This window comes from Sorghum bicolor, chromosome 1 (assembly GCF_000003195.3).
Source record: "Sorghum bicolor cultivar BTx623 chromosome 1, Sorghum_bicolor_NCBIv3, whole genome shotgun sequence".
Lineage (NCBI taxonomy): Eukaryota > Viridiplantae > Streptophyta > Magnoliopsida > Poales > Poaceae > Sorghum > Sorghum bicolor.
Genome location: NC_012870.2, coordinates 30,479,095 through 30,496,992, shown reverse-complemented (window position 1 = coordinate 30,496,992; position 17,898 = coordinate 30,479,095). Strand labels below are relative to the sequence as shown.

The window sequence follows — 17,898 nt, the reverse complement described above, 5'->3', positions numbered from 1 at the left end:
GCCAGGGGGCTCTTTATATATATGTACGACTCCATCTTTGGAGTGTTTTTGTACTTTGCAATTCCAAAGGTTAGTAACATGGTACCAAAGCATGGTTTAGGGGGTCGAATTAGGGCTAATCTGATCCCTAATCACCCCCAAGATCCATTTTTTTACCGGTCGCCGCACGCCCATCGCGTGTGCCGCCGTCTGCCGCCCATCGCGTTTCCTCTGTTTTCACGGGGGTCGGCACATCGCCACCGTCGTCTTCACCTTCACGCCTTCGCGTCTCGTCTCCACCTTCGCGCCTTCGCGACTCGTCGTCGCGGAGCTGTCCGCTCTCGTGGGTCGCATCGCGCGCGGGGTCGTCGTCCGCACAGGTGTCCGTCACGAGTCCGTCATCGCATCACGCGCGGGCTTTTCTTCACGCGCGGGGACGACTTGCGTCCGCTCGCGGGTGTCGTCTTCCCGCGTGCCCTGCCCGTGGAGATTTGGAGCGCCCGCGGGAGTCGTCTTCCTGCGTGCCCTGTCCTCTTCCGCCCGTGGCTCTTCATCCCTGCACGCTGCACGTGGTCATCTTCTCTACCCGTGGAGATTTGGAGTTTTCTTCCTCTGTTTCTGCAGAGACCATCTCAGGCTATTTCCAGTCACGGTGGTAACAGTTTTTCTTCCCTTGTTTGTTTGTTACAACTCTTCAGTCATGTCATCGCAGCTCAACACTATTGTTATCAACATTACCCTTGATGGTCAGAATTACCCAGAGTGGGCTTTTTGTGTGGAAACTGCTTTAAGGGGTCATGAGCTCCTTGATCATCTAGCTGATGATCCTCCTAAGCTTCAGCAGGATCGGAGTAATGCTGCTGATGTCAAAACTTGGCAAAAGAATGATGGCAAGGTGATGGCTGCCATGATCAACAGTACTAAGCAATCTATGATTATGAGTCTATCCAAGTGTAAAACAGCCAAGGCTATCTGGTCCTCCTTGAAGGCACGCTATGTCCAGGACAGTGGTGCTCTCTTGCACACTCTTATGCAGCAAACTCATAGTATTGAGCAGCAAGACATGTCTGTTGATGAGTACTACTCAGCTTTTGGGCGTCTGATGGGATCCTTGACCTCTATGGTGCCTGACTGTACAGCTGAGGATTGTCCAGCCCACAAGTTTATTGAAAAGTTTCTTACTTATCGTTTTGTCATGGGTGTAAGAGCGGAATTTGATTCCATCTGTACTCGGTTGCTTCATGATTCTTCCGCTCTAACAATGGCAAAGGCACTGCCAGAATTGCTTGCTGAAGAGACACGTCTCCGGTCTCTGACTTCTTCCACACGTGTCTCATAATGTGCTGGCTGCTTCTCAGAAGTTCAGTACACCAAATGGTGCCTCGCAGGAGCCTTGTCCGCATTGTGGTAGAACTGATCATACTCCAGATAATTGTTTTGTGCACCATCTAGAGAAATTGGCTGAATTTCGTGCTCGTCACGCTGCTCGAACCACTAGGGGTCGTGGTACAGGATCTACTCCTAAAGGATCTGTGTCAGTTGCTGCTGCTGCTGCTGCTGCTGCTGGTTCTTCATCTTCGTCTTGGGTGCTTGATTCCGGGGCTTCTTTTCATGTGACGTCTGATCAGTCTCAGCTTGTGGCCTGCAAACCAGTTGTTGATGGTGTTTCTGTTCAGACAGCAGATGGTACAAGTTATCCTATCACTCATCATGGTTCTCTTTCAAATTCATATTTCTCTGTTCCTGATGTCTCCTTTGTACCTAAGTTGTCTATGAACCTCCTCTCTGTTGGTCAACTTGCTGACCATAATTGTTTTGTTGGTTTTGATGACTCAACTTGCTTTATACAGGATCGTCGAACCGGGACTGTACTTGGGACTGGCCATCGCCGTAGCGGTTCACCTAGCCTCTACGTTCTTGACACCTTGCGTCTCCCTCACATTTCCGCTCATGTGTCATCAGCCGCCTCATCACCGTCACCATCTCCCTCGTCCTTCGCCAAGTGGCATCATCGTCTTGGTCATTTATGTGGGTCTCGTTTGTCTAGTTTAATAAATAAAGGTTGTTTAGGTCCCACTTCTATCGAGTCTAGTTATCATTGTAAAGGTTGTAAGCTTGGGAAACAGATACAACTCCCCTATTCTATTAGTGATTCCCATGCTTCCAAACCTTTTGATCTTGTTCATTCCGATGTATGGGGTCCTGCACCTTTTGCTACAAAAGGTGGTCATAAATATTATGTTATTTTCATTGATGATCATTCTCGTTATACTTGGATTTACTTCATGAAACATCGGTCCCAATTATGCAATATTTACCAAACCTTTGCTCGCATGGTACACACTCAATTTTCTACCCCAATTCGAGTTTTTCGTTCTGATTCTGGTGGGGAGTATTTATCCGCTGCCTTCCGCCAGTTTCTAGACTCTGAGGGTACTCTTGCTCAGCTCTCATGTCCTGGTGCTCATGCTCAGAACGGGGTTGCTGAACGCAAACATCGCCATTTGATAGAAACAACTCGCACACTTTTAATTGCTTCTTTTGTTCCTTCACACTTTTGGGGAGAGGCTGTTTCCATGTCTGTGTATCTTATTAATAGACAACCATCGTCCAAATTGTCTGGCAAGAGTACTGGTGAAGTTCTTTTCGGGACTCCTCGCTATGATCATCTTCGAGTCTTTGGATGTCTATGCTATGTTTTACTTGCCCCTCGTGAACGAACAAAGTTGACTGCTCAATCGGTTGAGTGTGTTTTCCTTGGATATAGTCCTGAGCATAAGGGTTATCGTTGCTATGATCCTTCTTCTCGCCGCATACGTATCTCCCGTGATGTCACCTTTGTTGAGGACCGTCCTTTCTTTTACAACACCTGTACAAAGTCATCATATGCTCCCACTGAGTCCACCTCTTTTCTGTATCTTCCTCCTATTTCAGTGAGTAATGATGCCACCCCACAATGTGAGTCACCTTCCAGCCCTCTTATCCATATTCATTCATCTTTTGAGACCCTTGACATTGACAATCAGCCACCTCCTCAAAATAATCAACCACCTTCACCACCTATTGATAATCAGCCACCCAATTCTCTTGCATCTCCACCACGTCGTCCACCAATTACAAAGCCTACACTCGTCGTCCTAAACAGCCTATTCCTATAACTACTTCCTCGGCCAGTCCTGATACTCCCAGCCACGATGATTTTACTAACAATGATGAGTCCTGTGCTATTTGTGATGAGACACAGGTTGCACCACCATATAATCTACGGAATCGTGCTACTATTCATCCTCCTGATAAGTTGGGCTTTCAACGTGCGAGTGTTGTTGTTCAGGAGCCATCCACTTTTCAGGAAGCTTCTAGTATTCCAGAGTGGCAGCTTGCTATGTCTGAGGAGCTTGCTGCTCTTGATCTTCAAGGTACTTGGGAACTTGTGCCATTGCCTTCACATGCTGTACCAATCACCAGTAAGTGGGTTTTCAAGATTAAAACCAAGTCAGATGGTTCTGTTGAAAGATATAAAGCGCGTCTTGTAGCACGGGGGTTTCAGCAAACTGCGGGCCTTGATTATGAAGAGACATTTGCCCCTGTTGCTCACATGACCACAGTTCGTACTTTACTTGCAGTGGCTGCATCATCTTCTTGGGTCATTTCTCAAATGGATGTTAAGAATGCTTTTCTTCATGGTGATTTGAATGAGGAAGTTTATATGCAACCACCTCCTTATGTTTGCCGACTTCGTCGTGCTTTATATGGTCTTAAACAAGCCCCTCGTGCTTGGTTTGAACGTTTTGTATCAGTGTTAAAGGTTGCTGTTTCACATCTAGTGATCATGACCCTGCTCTGTTTATTCATCTCTCATCACGTGGCCGTACCTTGCTTATTTTATATGTTGATGATATATTGCTTACGGGTGATGATGTGGAATATATTTCTCTTGTCAAACAGAAGCTTGGTGAACACTTTCAAATGTCTGATTTAGGTCCTCTCAGCTATTTCTTAGGCATTGAGGTTAAGCAATGTGCCAGTGGATACTATATTTCTCAGAGCAAGTACATCCAAGATCTTATTGCTCGTTCTGGACTCACTGACAATCGGACGACTGCCACACCCATGGATCTTCACCTGCAGCTTCGTCCTACTGATGGTATACCTCTTCCGGACCCCTCTAGATATAGACATCTTGTGGGTAGTCTTGTTTATCTCACTGTTACCAGACCAGATATCGCTCATGCAGTTCATATTTTGAGCCAGTTTGTGAGTGCTCCTACTTTTGTTCATTTTGGACATTTACTGCGTGTACTACGGTACTTAAGGGGGACAGCATCTCGATGTTTATTCTATGCTCGTAATAGTCCGCTTCAGCTCTATGCTTACTCGGACTCCACTTGGGCGAGTGATCCAACATATCGTTGTTCCATCACCGGTTATTGTATTCTTCTTGGTTCCTCACCTATTGCATGGAAGTCCAAGAAGCAGACTGCTGTATCTCGCTCTAGTGCAGAGGCAGAACTTCGAGCCCTTGCCACTACTACTGCAGAGATTGTCTGGCTTCGATGGTTGTTGGCTGATTTTGGGGTTTCTTGTGATGCTGCCACACCTCTTCTTTGTGACAGTACTGCAGCTATACAAATTGCCAATGATCCTGTGAAGCATGAACTAACTAAACATATTGGTGTTGATGCCTTCTTTACTTGGTCTCATTGTCATCAGAAGACCATTGCTCTTCGATATGTGCCTTCTGTGCTGCAGCTGGCTGATTTCTTCACTAAAGCACAAACTCGAGAGCAGCATCGGCTTCACTTGATCAAACTCAATGCTTCAGATCCTCCAATTCCACCTTGAGTTTGAAGGGGGGTGTTAAGTATATGATGAAGATCTAGTCAATAGGCCTATCTATAGGCTCTATCTATATATAGCTGGCTCTATCTATATATAGCCAGGGGGCTCTCTATATATATGTACGACTCCATCTCTGGAGTGTTTTTGTACTTTGCAATTCCAAAGGTTAGTAACACAGGCAAGCTGATAAAGGTAAATCAAATATAACTACCATATCATACTCTGTGCAGACAATTTATGAACAGAGAATGTAGCAAACTTCACCAGCACATGACACAGGCATGTCAAGGCCTTTGTATGTTCATTATATGTGCACACTGGTATCAAAACTAAAAGAAAATGTGAGCAAGCAATACAGCATTGGCATTCGTATCACCACAAATAACAGGGGACATTTCAAATGTAACTATAGACTCTTATAGTTTTAGAAGTTTAGACCTTTTCAATAAGATCCAATATATCTTGGTTATCAACAAATTCAATGTAGCTCCAATTAATTTCTTCTGTTTTATATTCCTCCTGCTCCACCTTGAAAACATGCTGAATCAAGAAATTCAAAATACAAAGAATCAAATATGTTTGTGATTATGAGGAAGGACATAGGCAGGGTCATAAAATACCTTATTAAAATGTTGTTGAAGCTTTTCATTAGCAAAATTGATGCACAACTGCTCAAAGCTAGCAGAAGGAAGGGCCATCAGAAATTCGAAAAGAAAAAATAGATTAAACTAAATCTTTAAAAAGTATTTTAACAATAGAGTTGAAGAATCTTCATGTGAAGTAAGACAGCTAACAGTGTAGGTTGGAATTGCATTGTACTACAATTTAGCTTTCCACCTACTCTTTTTGTGTGTGCGAATGTTACACTTTACCATTAAAAGAATTCAACCAAAGTGCATGAAACCAAGGAATGCCAGCATTTCCCACCATATCACAATATTATCAAGTGCTGGTGTATTATATAGGCCCATCAACTTCAGAACATACCAACTAGTCTACTACAAATTTTATCAATCAAGTACAAACACTCTAAGGAATAACTAAGTGCATTAAGATTTTTTTTATTACCATGAATAAGATTTTTCCATTTGAAGTTCTCTTACAACCAAGGGCAGTCAACAGAATTCTTATTCCATTCAAAAGTCCTTGCCCAAGAGCATGCTATGCAAGAGAAGCCAAGGGAGCCAAACATGCCTAACATTACTGAGTTGCGAGCTAGCTCGTTATTTGCTAACCAAATCTGGCACTGGTGTTTGTTAACAAAAATTAGCATTGCATAAATAATTGTGGTGGTATTATTTCGAGACAAGCAGTTCCTTCAAGAATGACCAACATAACAAACTTCAAAGTTTGGTCAAGCTGCTTCTTGACAGGGGAATATTAGGCTTTTGGTTGTCTTCTTGAAACTTGAAGAAAATAACAAAATTTGGCATCACATTAATACTTGTACTAGGTAATATTTTTTAATTATGAAGCTCCTTGAAGAATAGTCACCGACACAAAGGCCTTGTTTAGTTCATCCCGAAAACCAAAAAGTTTTCAAGATTCTCCGTCACATCAAATCTTTCAACACATGCATGAAGCATTAAATATAGACGAAAATAAAAACTAATTGCACAGTTTAACTGTAAATCGCGACACGAATCTTTTGATTCTAGTTAGTCCATAATTAAACAATATTTGCCACAAACAAACAAAAGTGCTACAGTAGCGAAATCCAAAATCTTTTCGCATCTAAACAAGGGCAAAGCTAAAATTTTGGCTAGTTTGGCAGGGGAACAATAGGCCTCTGCTTATCAGTTTGAAAGAAAGACCGAAAGCCTGACCTGTTATATTTGAAACACTCAAAACCATAGATGTCCAAGACCCCAATCTGTGACCTAGACTCCATGTCCTGCCCAATGGACTTATTAATGTTGTCAACAAGCCTGCAGTAGCCACGCTATAAGCACCGCATTGAAAAAATGTAAAGCAGTTCATGAAGAGACATGGTCATACCAATCAAATAGTCGAGCATAAACAGTCTTTGCAAGAGTATCACGACCGATGACAGCTGCAGAACTGTCAACCGCCTTGATTATGTTTCCTTCAGGAGTTTTAATTGTGCGATAGCACAAAGTTGAAAGCAAAAGGCTTGCATCAACCCTAGAAAAAAAAACATGAACTCCCATAAAAGAGTGCCTAGACATAACATATTAACATAATTTATAAATCATGGTGATGCTCACAAAGAACCAATGCATGTGATCATAAATACTGCTAATATCATATATTGCCCCAAAAAATAACAGAGCACATAAAAAGGCAATGTCCAGAGCTCTAACTAAATGAGTAAGACACTGCGTGTTGAGGAAACTGCTTTTCATCTCTTCTTCAGTTGCCCTTTTAGTCAGGCCTGCTGGCATCACTTGAATATGCACTGGAACTTCCAAAGTGATTTCTTCCAAATGATGATGCAGTCAAAACAGCAATACCAGAATCCCTTCTTCATGGAGATCTTCATCATTGCTGCCTGGCACATATGGAAGCAGCGAAACAACTTTATTTTTGACAGAGGACGACCTTCTTTCTCCTCCTGGAAATGCTCCTTCTTAGACGAGGCTAGACTGCAAGCTCTTAGGATATCTGAGGACAAACGCTCTTCTTTCCTCCTTTGTTTAGATCCCTTTTCTTAGTTTTCTGGTTGCCAAGTGGCTCTAAGAGGTGGTTTTTGTTGTGCTTGTTTTCTTGTACAGTTCTTACCCTTTTTTTCTTTATAAAATCTCAGTGGGGGTTTCCCCTGCTGTATTTTATGTTCAAAAAAAAGTAAGACACTGTGTTTCTCAAAAAAAATAGTTTTCAAATGAAGAAGTGAATTGTTTGATGAGCATGGTGAAATAAAGAGAAGACCATGGGACATATGAATCCAGAAAGCTAACAGAGTCATTGATGCATTAAGGGACTTCTTCACTACATTCGATGCTATAATATCTCACCAAAAGATAATAGCATTTGTCAATTTGCTTGAACAACATAAGCTTATTATGGAAAAGGCTACTTTTTATTTAAGTGTGTATTAGACATGTATAGTCTAGTCCAAATACAACGTATATAGGACTATACTCCCTCCGTCCTAATATATAAGGCGTAACCACTTTTTAATCATGTCCTATAATACAAAGCGTGCCCTCTCACAGACATTAATGCAGTAGTACTAGTGCTGAGAGAGAAAATTAAATGCGTTCTTGGTCTTTGAACCAGAGGTGGTTATGCCTTATATACTAGGACGGAGGGAGTATTAGACATGTATAGTCTAGTCCTATGTACATGTCATAGTGCAGAACTTGGGGAGCATATTCCTTTAAAATTTTGGTTACTAAATAGGAGACTCTGGCTTTTGATGTGAAGGGTTCATGGTGAGCACAAATTAGCAGTCTATTAATAGTTTATGGAAAGCTGGGAAAACAGAATCAACAATAAAGTAGCAAATGCAAAAACATAACTTGGTCTGAGAGAATTAGCAGTATGAGCCTACTATGTCCACAACAGAAAATAACATGTTCAAATTGCAGTTTTGTGATGCACAGCACCAGTGACAGGAGACTAAGATTAATAAAATACTCACATAAGTAAATCAGCAGCCATCTGGAGATGGAATTTACATTTTTCATCCTTAATAACAGAGGAATCAAACTCCTTTCCAGGAGAAAATTCAATGTTTCCTAGATGAAGGATAGCAGCCACAATTCGGAATATAGCTTCCTGAGAGTTCATCATAGCATCATGAGTCAAAATTATTTATCAAGAGAAACAAGAATTTTGGTAATTTTCTGTCCTAATGTTGGAATGAGGCCAAGATGAACCTGATCAGAAAAACATATACCAACAATGTCCATAGCTCTCCTTGTTTTTAAATATTCTTCTGCATCACTGACCCCGTCTAATTCATACATATGGCTTTGATTTAAGTAGTAAAAGTTCCTAGGATGAGCAAGCTTGTATTTATCTGCATCCTGGTGATACAAATTAATAATACCATAAAGTATCAATTGTGAGCTAAGTACCTCTGAACTGCAGCACATACAATGTTACTTATGTAGACAACATACATTGATAAATATTGAGCTATGAGGAGGTTTGACCCAACAGAGAGTCTCCATCTCTCATGACAATGAAAATAATTCCATGTGGTAGTTGACACAAATACTAAAATATCAAATTCGAACAAAGTTGAGGAAGAAATGATTCCACAAACAAAAGCATTTGTTGTCTGTTGTGCAAATCCTTCTATACGAAAATTGGCTATTTACGGTATACGATGCTACCAGTTAAGTATCTACAGCAGAGTGGTTAAAAGCACCCAATTCGTAATTGGTCAATTTGTGGACTCAATTACTGCTGGATGCACGCGAACAGGAACTGCGCATAAACGAAAATGTCCATTTACTCCCTCATGTTTTTCGGTTGTCCAGGATAGCCCGCTAAACTATTTTTTCTGCTTCACTTTGTCTAATGAAAATACTATTCCCTCCATTCCAAACTGCAAGTCATTTTGGCTTTTCTAGAAACATAGTCATTACCATATATCTAGACATAGTGTATATCTAGGTGCATAGCAAAAGCTATGTACCTAGAAAAGCCAAAACAACTTATAATTTGGAACGGAGGGAGTAATATATAGTCACTTCACTCCATATTTGAGGCGAAGCTTCACTTCTTAGTGGCATTTGTCTTTTTATATACAAGTTGTATTTCAAGTTGAAACTTATGTGAGATTGTAGACGATAACATACCCTATTTTATGAAATATGTGCATAATCTTTCATGACTAGTTGCATATATCGGTAGCAGCTGAAATCAGTTTAATCCTCAGGAAATGGAAAATTTGTCCTTCCCTGGTGATAGAAGACAGCCAAACAGGCTTGGATTGCTTAGTGACGAGATTACAGAGGTGTTTACATATAAATAGAGTAGAGGAGGGTGGCCCAAGGGGCCAGCCGAGTCCCAAGGGTCCAGCCAGAGTCCCAAGGGGCCAGCAGGGCATTAACTTGGCACAGCAAGCTTGGGGAGTAAATGTTAGTCGCTGGATCCTTGCTCTAGGTGTGAGCAGGATCCTTACTCTCATTGAGAGGATAGCACACTGAGTTGGGGCAATTTTTTGGGTTTATTTCTCACACAATGCTATGCCAACCTGAGGGGTTGGGGATACATATTTATAGGGCTGCTAACCAGCCAGCATATGCCAAGATGCTAGTCTAAGATGCTAGTCTAAGATGTTGTCCTACAGATGCTAACTGCTGTCCTAAAAGCAGTCAAGATGTTGTCCTACAGATGCTAACTGCTGTCCTAAAAGCAGTCAAGGATGCTGTCCTACACAAGGACCATGTGCTGCCTACTGCAGCCCACAACCACCAGCCAACAGAGACTTATCCATCATTCTCCCCCTAAGTCTTGTGTGGCTCCTTGTGGGGTATTTGAGCCATCCCGATCCTGGCGCGAAGTTCCTGAAACTTGACTCGCCCAAGGGACTTGGTCAGAAAGTCGGCGAGCTGGTCTTGGGTGTTGATGTAGTTGGCCCGAACGCTCCCTCCAGGCAGCTCCTGATAAAGTGGTACTTCACCCGGATGTGCTTGCTGCGCTCATGGAAGACTGGATTCTTCCCCAAAGCCAAGGCGGACTTGCTGTCCACCCTGAGCTCCACTGCCTCTGCGTCTCTGCAAGGAGATCGCCAAGCAGCCGAGCCAGCCACAGAGCCTGAGTAGAAGCGGTAGTGGCTGCGATGTATTCTGCTTCGCAGCTGGACAGAGCCACCACCTGCTGCTTGACCGACTGCCAGCTGATCGGACACTTGCCGAGGAAGAAGAGCGTCCCGCTGGTGCTCTTGCTCGTGTCGATGTCGCCGGCGTGGTCGCTGTCACTATACCCGATGAAATGTGCCGCACCGGGGCACCTCGGGTAGTGCAAACCGTAGTCGGAGGTGCCCGCGACGTAGCGGAGGATCCTCTTCACGGCCTGCTGGTGCTCCGTCGTCGGTCGCTGCATGAACCGGGTGACGTAGCCGACGGCGAACGCCAAGTCCGGTCGCGTGTGGACAAGGTAGCGAAGGCTGCCCACAATGCGCCGGTACTGCGTCGCGTCCACCTCTTCCTCCGTACTCTCCCGACTCAGCCTCAGCCTCTCCTCCATAGGAGTGTGGGCTGGGTTGCAGCCGGTGAGACCGCCCAGCTCCACAATGCGCTTGGCGTAGGCTGTCTGGCGGAGAGAGGTGCCGGAGCTGTCCTGGTGGACCTCGATCCCCAGGTAGGAGAGAGGGCCCAAGTCGCTCATCTGGAAGGTCGCCCTCATCTTCTCCTTGAACGCCTCGGTCTCCACCTCCTCGGTGCCGGTGATCACAAGATCGTCGACGTAGACACCCACCAGCATGGCCTTTCGTCCACTGCCCCGCCGGTAGATGGCCGCCTCGTGCGGGCTTTGCTCGAAGCCCATCCCCTTCAGCGTGGAATCCAGTGTGCATTCCACGCCCTCGGTGCCTGCCGCAAGCCATAGAGGGCCTTGCGCAGACGAAGCACCTTGCCTTCCTTGCCGGGAATCGCAAACCCCGGTGGCTGGTGCACGTAGACCTCCTCCTTCAAGTCGCCGTTAAGGAACGCCGACTTGACGTCCATGTGATGGACACGCCAGCCCTCCTGGGCAGCTAGCGCAAGGAGAAGTCGTACGGACTCCATCCGTGCTACGGGGGCGAAAGCGTCGTCGAAGTCGACCCCCTCCTGCTGCACGAAGCCTCGTGCTACCAAGCGAGCCTTGTGCTTGACGATGGCACCGGCTTCATCCCTCTTTAGCTTGAACACCCACTTGAGGGTGATCGCGCGGTGACCACGGGGGAGATCAGCGAGCTCCCAAGTGCGGTTCTGCTTGACCGCGTCCATCTCCTGCTGCATCGCGGCACGCCATGCCGCGTCTCCCTCCGCCTCAGCGAAGGAGCGAGGCTCACCGTCCTCGTGTGCCAGGTGCAGCTCCGCCTCGAAGTCGTGTACCGCTAACCCAGGGACACGTTGATTACCGAGGATGTTGTCCATGGTGCGGTAGCGTAGAGGCTCATCGTCTTGGTAGGCGTCGACGCGATCCTCGTCGCCGGACAGTGGAGTGGCGAACTCCACCGAACGCTGACGGACCAAAGCTGCTGGTGCCGACCTTGGAGTTGCCGGTGCCGGTGCAGGAGAGTGGGGAGCCGGTGCAGGAGTGCGTGGTGTAGCCGGTGGTGTTGGACTCGCTGGTGGTGAAGGCGGTGGTGGGCTCGCCGAAGCTGATGGCGAGCTGGGTGCCGAGGAGGGCGAGCTCGGTGAGGACGAGCTGCTAGCTCCCCCAGCTCCCTCCAAGTGGACGTAGTCGACGAAGAAGTCCCTGAGGGTCGAAGCCGAGCCGTCGTCCACCGCCTTGTCCCAAGTCCAGCCTCGCCCTTCATCGAACACGACGTCCCGGGAGATGCGGACGCGCTGTGTCACAGGGTCGAGGATGCGGTAGGCCTTGGCGCCCTCCGCGTAGCCGATGAACACTCCTGGAGTGCTCCGGTCGTCGAGCTTGCCGACGTGAATGAGCTCCTTGGTGAACGCCAGACAACCGAAAATGCGGAGGTGGCTCACCACCGGCTTGCGCCCGTGCCAAGCCTCGTACAGCGTCATGCCGTCAAGCGCCTTGGTGGGCGAGCGGTTGAGGAGATCGACAGCGGTCATCACCGGTCATCACCGCCTCTCCCCAGTAGATCGTCGGCATCCCTCTCTGCTTGAGGAGGGCGCGGGCGGTGGTGACCACCGTCTGGTTGCGGTGCTCGACGACGCCGTTCTGCTGCGGGGTGTACGACGCGGTGAAGTGGCGCTGGATCCCCTCGTCGGCGCAGTGCGCCGCGAACTCAGCCGCCGTGAACTCACCGCCGTTGTCCGTGCGCAGCACCCAAAGCTTGCGGCCGCACTCCTTCTCCGCAGCAGCTTGGTGGTGTTTGATGGCGTCCGCGGCTGCCCCCTTGGTGTCGAGGAGGACAGCCCACATGTAGCGGGACGCGTCGTCGACGAGGAGGAAGTAGCGTCGTCCTCCAGGTGTAGCCGGTGTCACGGGGCCGCAAAGGTCGCCGTGCACGAGCTCCAGCTTCTCCTTGGCGCGGAAGCTTGCTTGGCGGGGAAAGGGCAGCCGTCGCTGCTTGGTGAGGACGCAGGTGTCGCAGAACTGCTCCACGTGGTCGACGCACGGCATGCCCTGCACCATCTCCTTGTTGCCGAGCTGCTTCAGGGCCTCGAAGTTGAGGTGCCCAAAGCGCTCGTGCCACCGCCAGGCTTCATCGTCCCGCCGAGCTGCATGGCAAAAAGGTTGCGCCACCTGTACGTGAAGGACGTAGAGGCGATTGCTCCCCCTGTTCACCTTGGCGAGAAGTCGGTGACGAGGATCCCAAATGCGAAGCACGCCGTCCTTGATCTCCACGCGCGAGCCATTCTCATCCAGCTGTCCCAAGCTGATGATGGAGTTCCTCAGCGCGGGGATGTAATAGACGCCGGTGAGCAGCCGATGCTCACCATTCTTGGCGACGAAGATTACGGAGCCGGCGCCCTTGATCTCTACGGCGGAGGCGTCCCCGAACTTGACGGAGCCTCGAATGTTGGAGTCGAGCTCGGAGAAGAACTCCCGCCGGCCTGTCATGTGGTGGGTGGCGCCGGTGTCGAGGCACCACCCATCAATCTTGTTGCTGCCGCTGGACCCGCTGCTGAGGAGGGCGTGTGCCTTGGCCTCGTCGAGGTGGAGAAGAGCCGCTACAGCCGATGCTGCTGGAGGTGGCTCGGTGCTAGCATGTGCCATGAACAGAGCTGGCTGCTCCTCCTCCTCCGCCTGCGCGACGTGGGCCTGGGCGCGTCGTGGCTGCCTGCAGTCCTTAGCCCAATGGCCAGCAAGACCACAGTTCCTGCAGCAGTCATCTTGTGCCGGCTTGGGTTTTTCGGCGGCGCCTTGGACACCTCCGCGGGCGCCTCCGTTGGCACGCCCTTGCGCCCCGGCCTGGGCGCCTTTGCGTGACTTGCCACGCTTGCGGCTGGCTGCTGCAGAAGAAGGCTCCCCCTTCTTCTTGTCACCTTGCCCGGCAGCCCACTGCTCCCGGGTGAGAAGGAGCTTGGGCCCCGAGGAGGGTTGTGACTCGTCAATGTCGACGACCTTGAGGCGACCTATCGCCTCCTCGATCGACATCGTGGAGAGGTCTAGCAGGGACTCAATTGAGCGAGCCATCTGCTTGTACTTCTCGGGGACGCAGCGGAAGAGCTTCTCGACAGCTCTCTCCTCGCTGTAGGTGTTGTCACCAAACTGCACCACTTTCCGCAGCAAAGTGTTGAGACGGAGAGCAAAATCATCAACGTCCTCACCTGGCTTGAAGGCCAGGTCCTCCCACTCCTTGCGGAGTTGCTGCAGTGTGGACTTGCGGGCGCGATCACTGCCGATGCGTGCTGCAGCAATGGCGTCCCAAGCATCCTTGGCAGTCCGCTTGCTGGTAAGCGAGAACTGCACCTCGGTCGGGACTGCAGCGATGACGGCATTCAGTGCCCGTCGATCCTGGTCGTAGTCGACGTCGTCGTACCGGACTGCCTCCCACATGTGCAGCACCTTAAGTCTCACCTTCATCACCGCAGCCCACTCAACATAGTTGGTCTTGGTGAGGGTAGGCCACCCACCACCAGGGCCAACGTCCCTGGCAACAGCCTGGTACCCGTGGTAGCCACGGTACCGATCCGGGGAGAGAGAGCCACGCGGCCTGCGAAGGCCGTGCTCTCCCTCGACCCGTCCACCGCCGTTGCCATTTGCGCCTCCTCCAGGAGCGTCGTCGGCTCCACCGCGGTACCGGTCCGGGGAGGGAGAGCCACGTGGCCTGTGAAGGCCATACTCTTCCTCGACCCGTCCACCGCCGTTGCCGTGCGCACCTCCTCCAAGAACGCCGCCGGCGCCTCCACGCCTGTCTGGACTGCGGCCACGCTCGTGGGCGTGCACAGCTGCCCACTGCGCCGCTCGCCGGCGTGCTGCATCTCTCTCCAGCAGCTCCAGGTCTGGGTCAGCACTGTCATCAGCAGCGATGGAGCTGCTGTGACTGCTGCGCAGGTCCTCAACCTCCGCTGCCGCTGCACGCGCTGCATCTGCAGCTGCTGCTGCCTCCACCTCCGCTCTGGCTACTGCCAGCTCCGCTTGGGCCAGCCTCGACGTCCTCGCTGCTGCTGCAGCGGTCGCTGCCGCTGCTCGCCTGCGCTCCTCTGCTGCAGCGAGGTCGGCCTCCTGCCGACGACGCGCGCTCGAGGTGCCCGAGTGCTGAGACTACCCTTCTGTGGCCATGGCGCGCTGCTGCGCGGAGAGCAGAGGCAGCTGGAACAGCTGCTGCTGCCAGCCGGGGCTGCTGCGAGGCAGGGAGCTCGACTGGAGAAGGGATTGAGCAGGAAATGCTTAGGCTACAGGATACTACAGCTCCGATACCACTTGTTAGTCGCTGGATCCTTGCTCTAGGTGTGAGCAGGATCCTTACTCTCATTGAGAGGATAGCACACTGAGTTGGGGCAATTTTCTGGGTTTATTTCTCACACAATGCTATGCTAACCTAAGGGGTTGGGGATACATATTTATAGGGCTGCTAACCAGCCAGCATATGCCAAGATGCTAGTCTAAGATGCTGTCCTACAGATGCTAACTGCTATCCTAAAAGCAGTCAAGATGTTGTCCTACAGATGCTAACTGTTGTCCTAAAAGCAGTCAAGGATGCTGTCCTACACAAGGACCATGTGCTGCCTACTGCAGCCCACAACCACCAGCCAACAGAGACTTATCCATCAGTAAATAGCTAGGAGATTACACAAGTAACTAGGTGATTACAGTAAATAGCAATTAATTCTAACACCCCCCCCCCCAGTCAGATCGTCGGTGGAGCGGACGTTCAGACTGGAGCGAAAATCCATGAAAACAAAGGAAGGGAGCCCCTTGGTGAAGTCATCGGCGAACTGTGACGTGGTGGGCACATGAAGAACATGGACTGCACCCATGGCAACTCTTTCACGGACGAAGTGAAGGTCGATTTCCACGTGCTTGGTGCGTTGATGTTGAACGGGGTTGGTGGAGAGGTAGACGGCGCTGACATTGTCGCAGTAGATGAGGCAGGTAGAGTCCAGGGGGTGATGGAGTTCCTGGAGTAGTTGTCGCAGCCAAGATGCTTCAGCGACGCCGTTGGCAACAGCCCGATATTCTGCATCAGCAATGGACCGGGAGACAGTGGGCTGCTGCTTGGATGACCAAGAGACGGCGTAGCCAGATGTGGAGCGACGGGTGTCCGGACAGCCAGCCCAATCAGCATCGGTGTACACACGGAGCTGTGTCGGGGCTGTTCGGGGAATGATGAGTCCATGACTGAGGGTACCCTGGAGGTAGCGAAGGATCCTCTTGGCAGCGACAAGGTGAGTTTCTCGCGAATCATGCATATGGAGGCACACTTGTTGGACAGCATAGGCAATGTCAGGCCTAGTGAAGGTGAGGTACTGGAGGGCGCCCACAAGGCTGCGGTAAGCAGTGGGATCAGCAACTGACGGTCCGGCACCAGCTGGTACCTTTGCACAAGTGTCAACTGGAGTGGAGCAAGGCTTGCAGTCACTCGTGCCATGGCGAGCAAGTATGTCCAGCTGACGCTGTGAAAGAATAACAGAATCTCTGTGGCGCTGAACTGCAATGCCAAGGAAGTGATGCAGAGGTCCAAGATCCTTCATGGCGAACTCCTTTTTCATAGCAGCAATGACACGGTGCAGGAGCTGCTGAGATGAGGCCGTGAGGACAATGTCATCCACATACAAGAGCAGGTAGACTGTCTCAGTGCCACGGCTAAATATGAAGAGTGAAGTGTCTGACTTAGCCTCAGTGAATCCCAGTGAGAGCAGAAAAGAGGCAAAGCGATTGTACCAGGCCCGCGGGGCTTGCTTCAAGCCGTAGAGGGATTTGTTGAGTCTGCAGACATGATCTGGTAGTGCAGGATCAGCGAACCCAGTAGGTTGAGAGCAGTATACTTTTTCTGAGAGCGTCCCATGGAGGAAAGCGTTCTTCACATCAAGTTGGTGAATCGGCCAATCCCTAGAGTGTGCCACTGTGATGACTGTGCGAACAGTGGCCGGCTTGACAACCGGGCTAAAGGTTTCATCATAGTCAACACCGGGGCGTTGAGTGAATCCCCGAAGGACCCAACGAGCCTTGTATCTCTCCAATGAGCCATCGGCATGGAACTTGTGCTTGAAAATCCGTTTTGCAGTAACAACGTTGGCCTTGGTAGAACGGGGGACGAGGTCCCAAGTGTGGTTGTCCTGAAGGGCTGTATATTCATCTTCCATGGCCTGGCGCCAATGTGGATCAGCAAGAGCATCATGACAGGACCGCGGTAGTGGAGACAAGGCCTCGGTATGCAAGGCGAGGCAAGGCTGCTGGTACCCTGTTTTTCCACGGGTCGCCATGCCATGGGAGTTGGCGACCAGCAGGCATTGGAGGATCGCTCTTGACATAGCGAGGTGGAGAGGGGACCATGCTGGAGCGCCGAAGAGGAGCCCCCGCCGGGCGCTCGGATGGCGGGGCTGGAGCTAGTGTACGCCTGCTGTAGACATTAATAATGGGTGGTTTCTAGGGTGCAATCACTGGAGGAGCACGCCTCCTGTAGACGTGGACGACGGGTGGTGCCGGAAAGACTGGTACAAGGGGCGCTTGTACAGGAGACGTCCCCCTGCACACATCTGGTAGCGCTGAAGTGGAGGGCGCCGGCAGCACCGAAGGTGCAGTAGGCGATGCAGGAGGACGGGGCGTCGGTGCTGGAAACCCGGGAGGGGCCCTGGATGCCAGTGTGCCCATGCGGGCCAGCGAGGGTACCAGAGGCACCGGCTGGGAGGGAGCACGCGTTGAGGGAGGTGGTGGCAAGGGGCCAGCAGCTTCGGGTGTACCTGCAGGAAGTGGAGACACTGGGAGAGTGTCGTCATCAGTTAGAAAATCAAGTTCCAGCAGGGGTGGGGATGGCCGGCTGTGGGAGAAGGGAAATGTTGTCTCGTCAAAGACAACGTGGCGCGAAACGAT

The 17,898-nt window shown here is 49.9% G+C and overlaps 1 protein-coding gene across 20 annotated transcripts in view; it reads right to left on the bottom strand.

The window, feature by feature from the left end:
• Window positions 1-17,898, bottom strand: part of LOC8062777 (protein OPAQUE1) — a 51,334-nt gene that overhangs the window by 28,446 nt on the left and 4,990 nt on the right. For 14 of the 20 annotated variants that reach the window (XR_002455376.1, XR_002455386.1, XR_002455385.1 and 11 more), the window contains exons 7-12: window positions 8,661-8,810; window positions 8,423-8,559; window positions 6,817-6,963; window positions 6,645-6,746; window positions 5,439-5,496; window positions 5,257-5,358 (exon numbers count right to left, since the gene is read on the bottom strand). Coding sequence is in view for 11 of the 20 variants with exons in the window: in XM_021465523.1 (XP_021321198.1) it covers window positions 5,257-5,358; window positions 5,439-5,496; window positions 6,645-6,746; window positions 6,817-6,963; window positions 8,423-8,559; window positions 8,661-8,810 (696 nt within the window). In the remaining 9 variants the exon portion in view is untranslated. The remainder of the gene's footprint in view (window positions 1-5,256; window positions 5,359-5,438; window positions 5,497-6,644; window positions 6,747-6,816; window positions 6,964-8,422; window positions 8,560-8,660; window positions 8,811-17,898) is intronic. The other 6 variants (XM_021465487.1, XM_021465491.1, XM_021465494.1 and 3 more) reach the window with 6 other exon arrangements.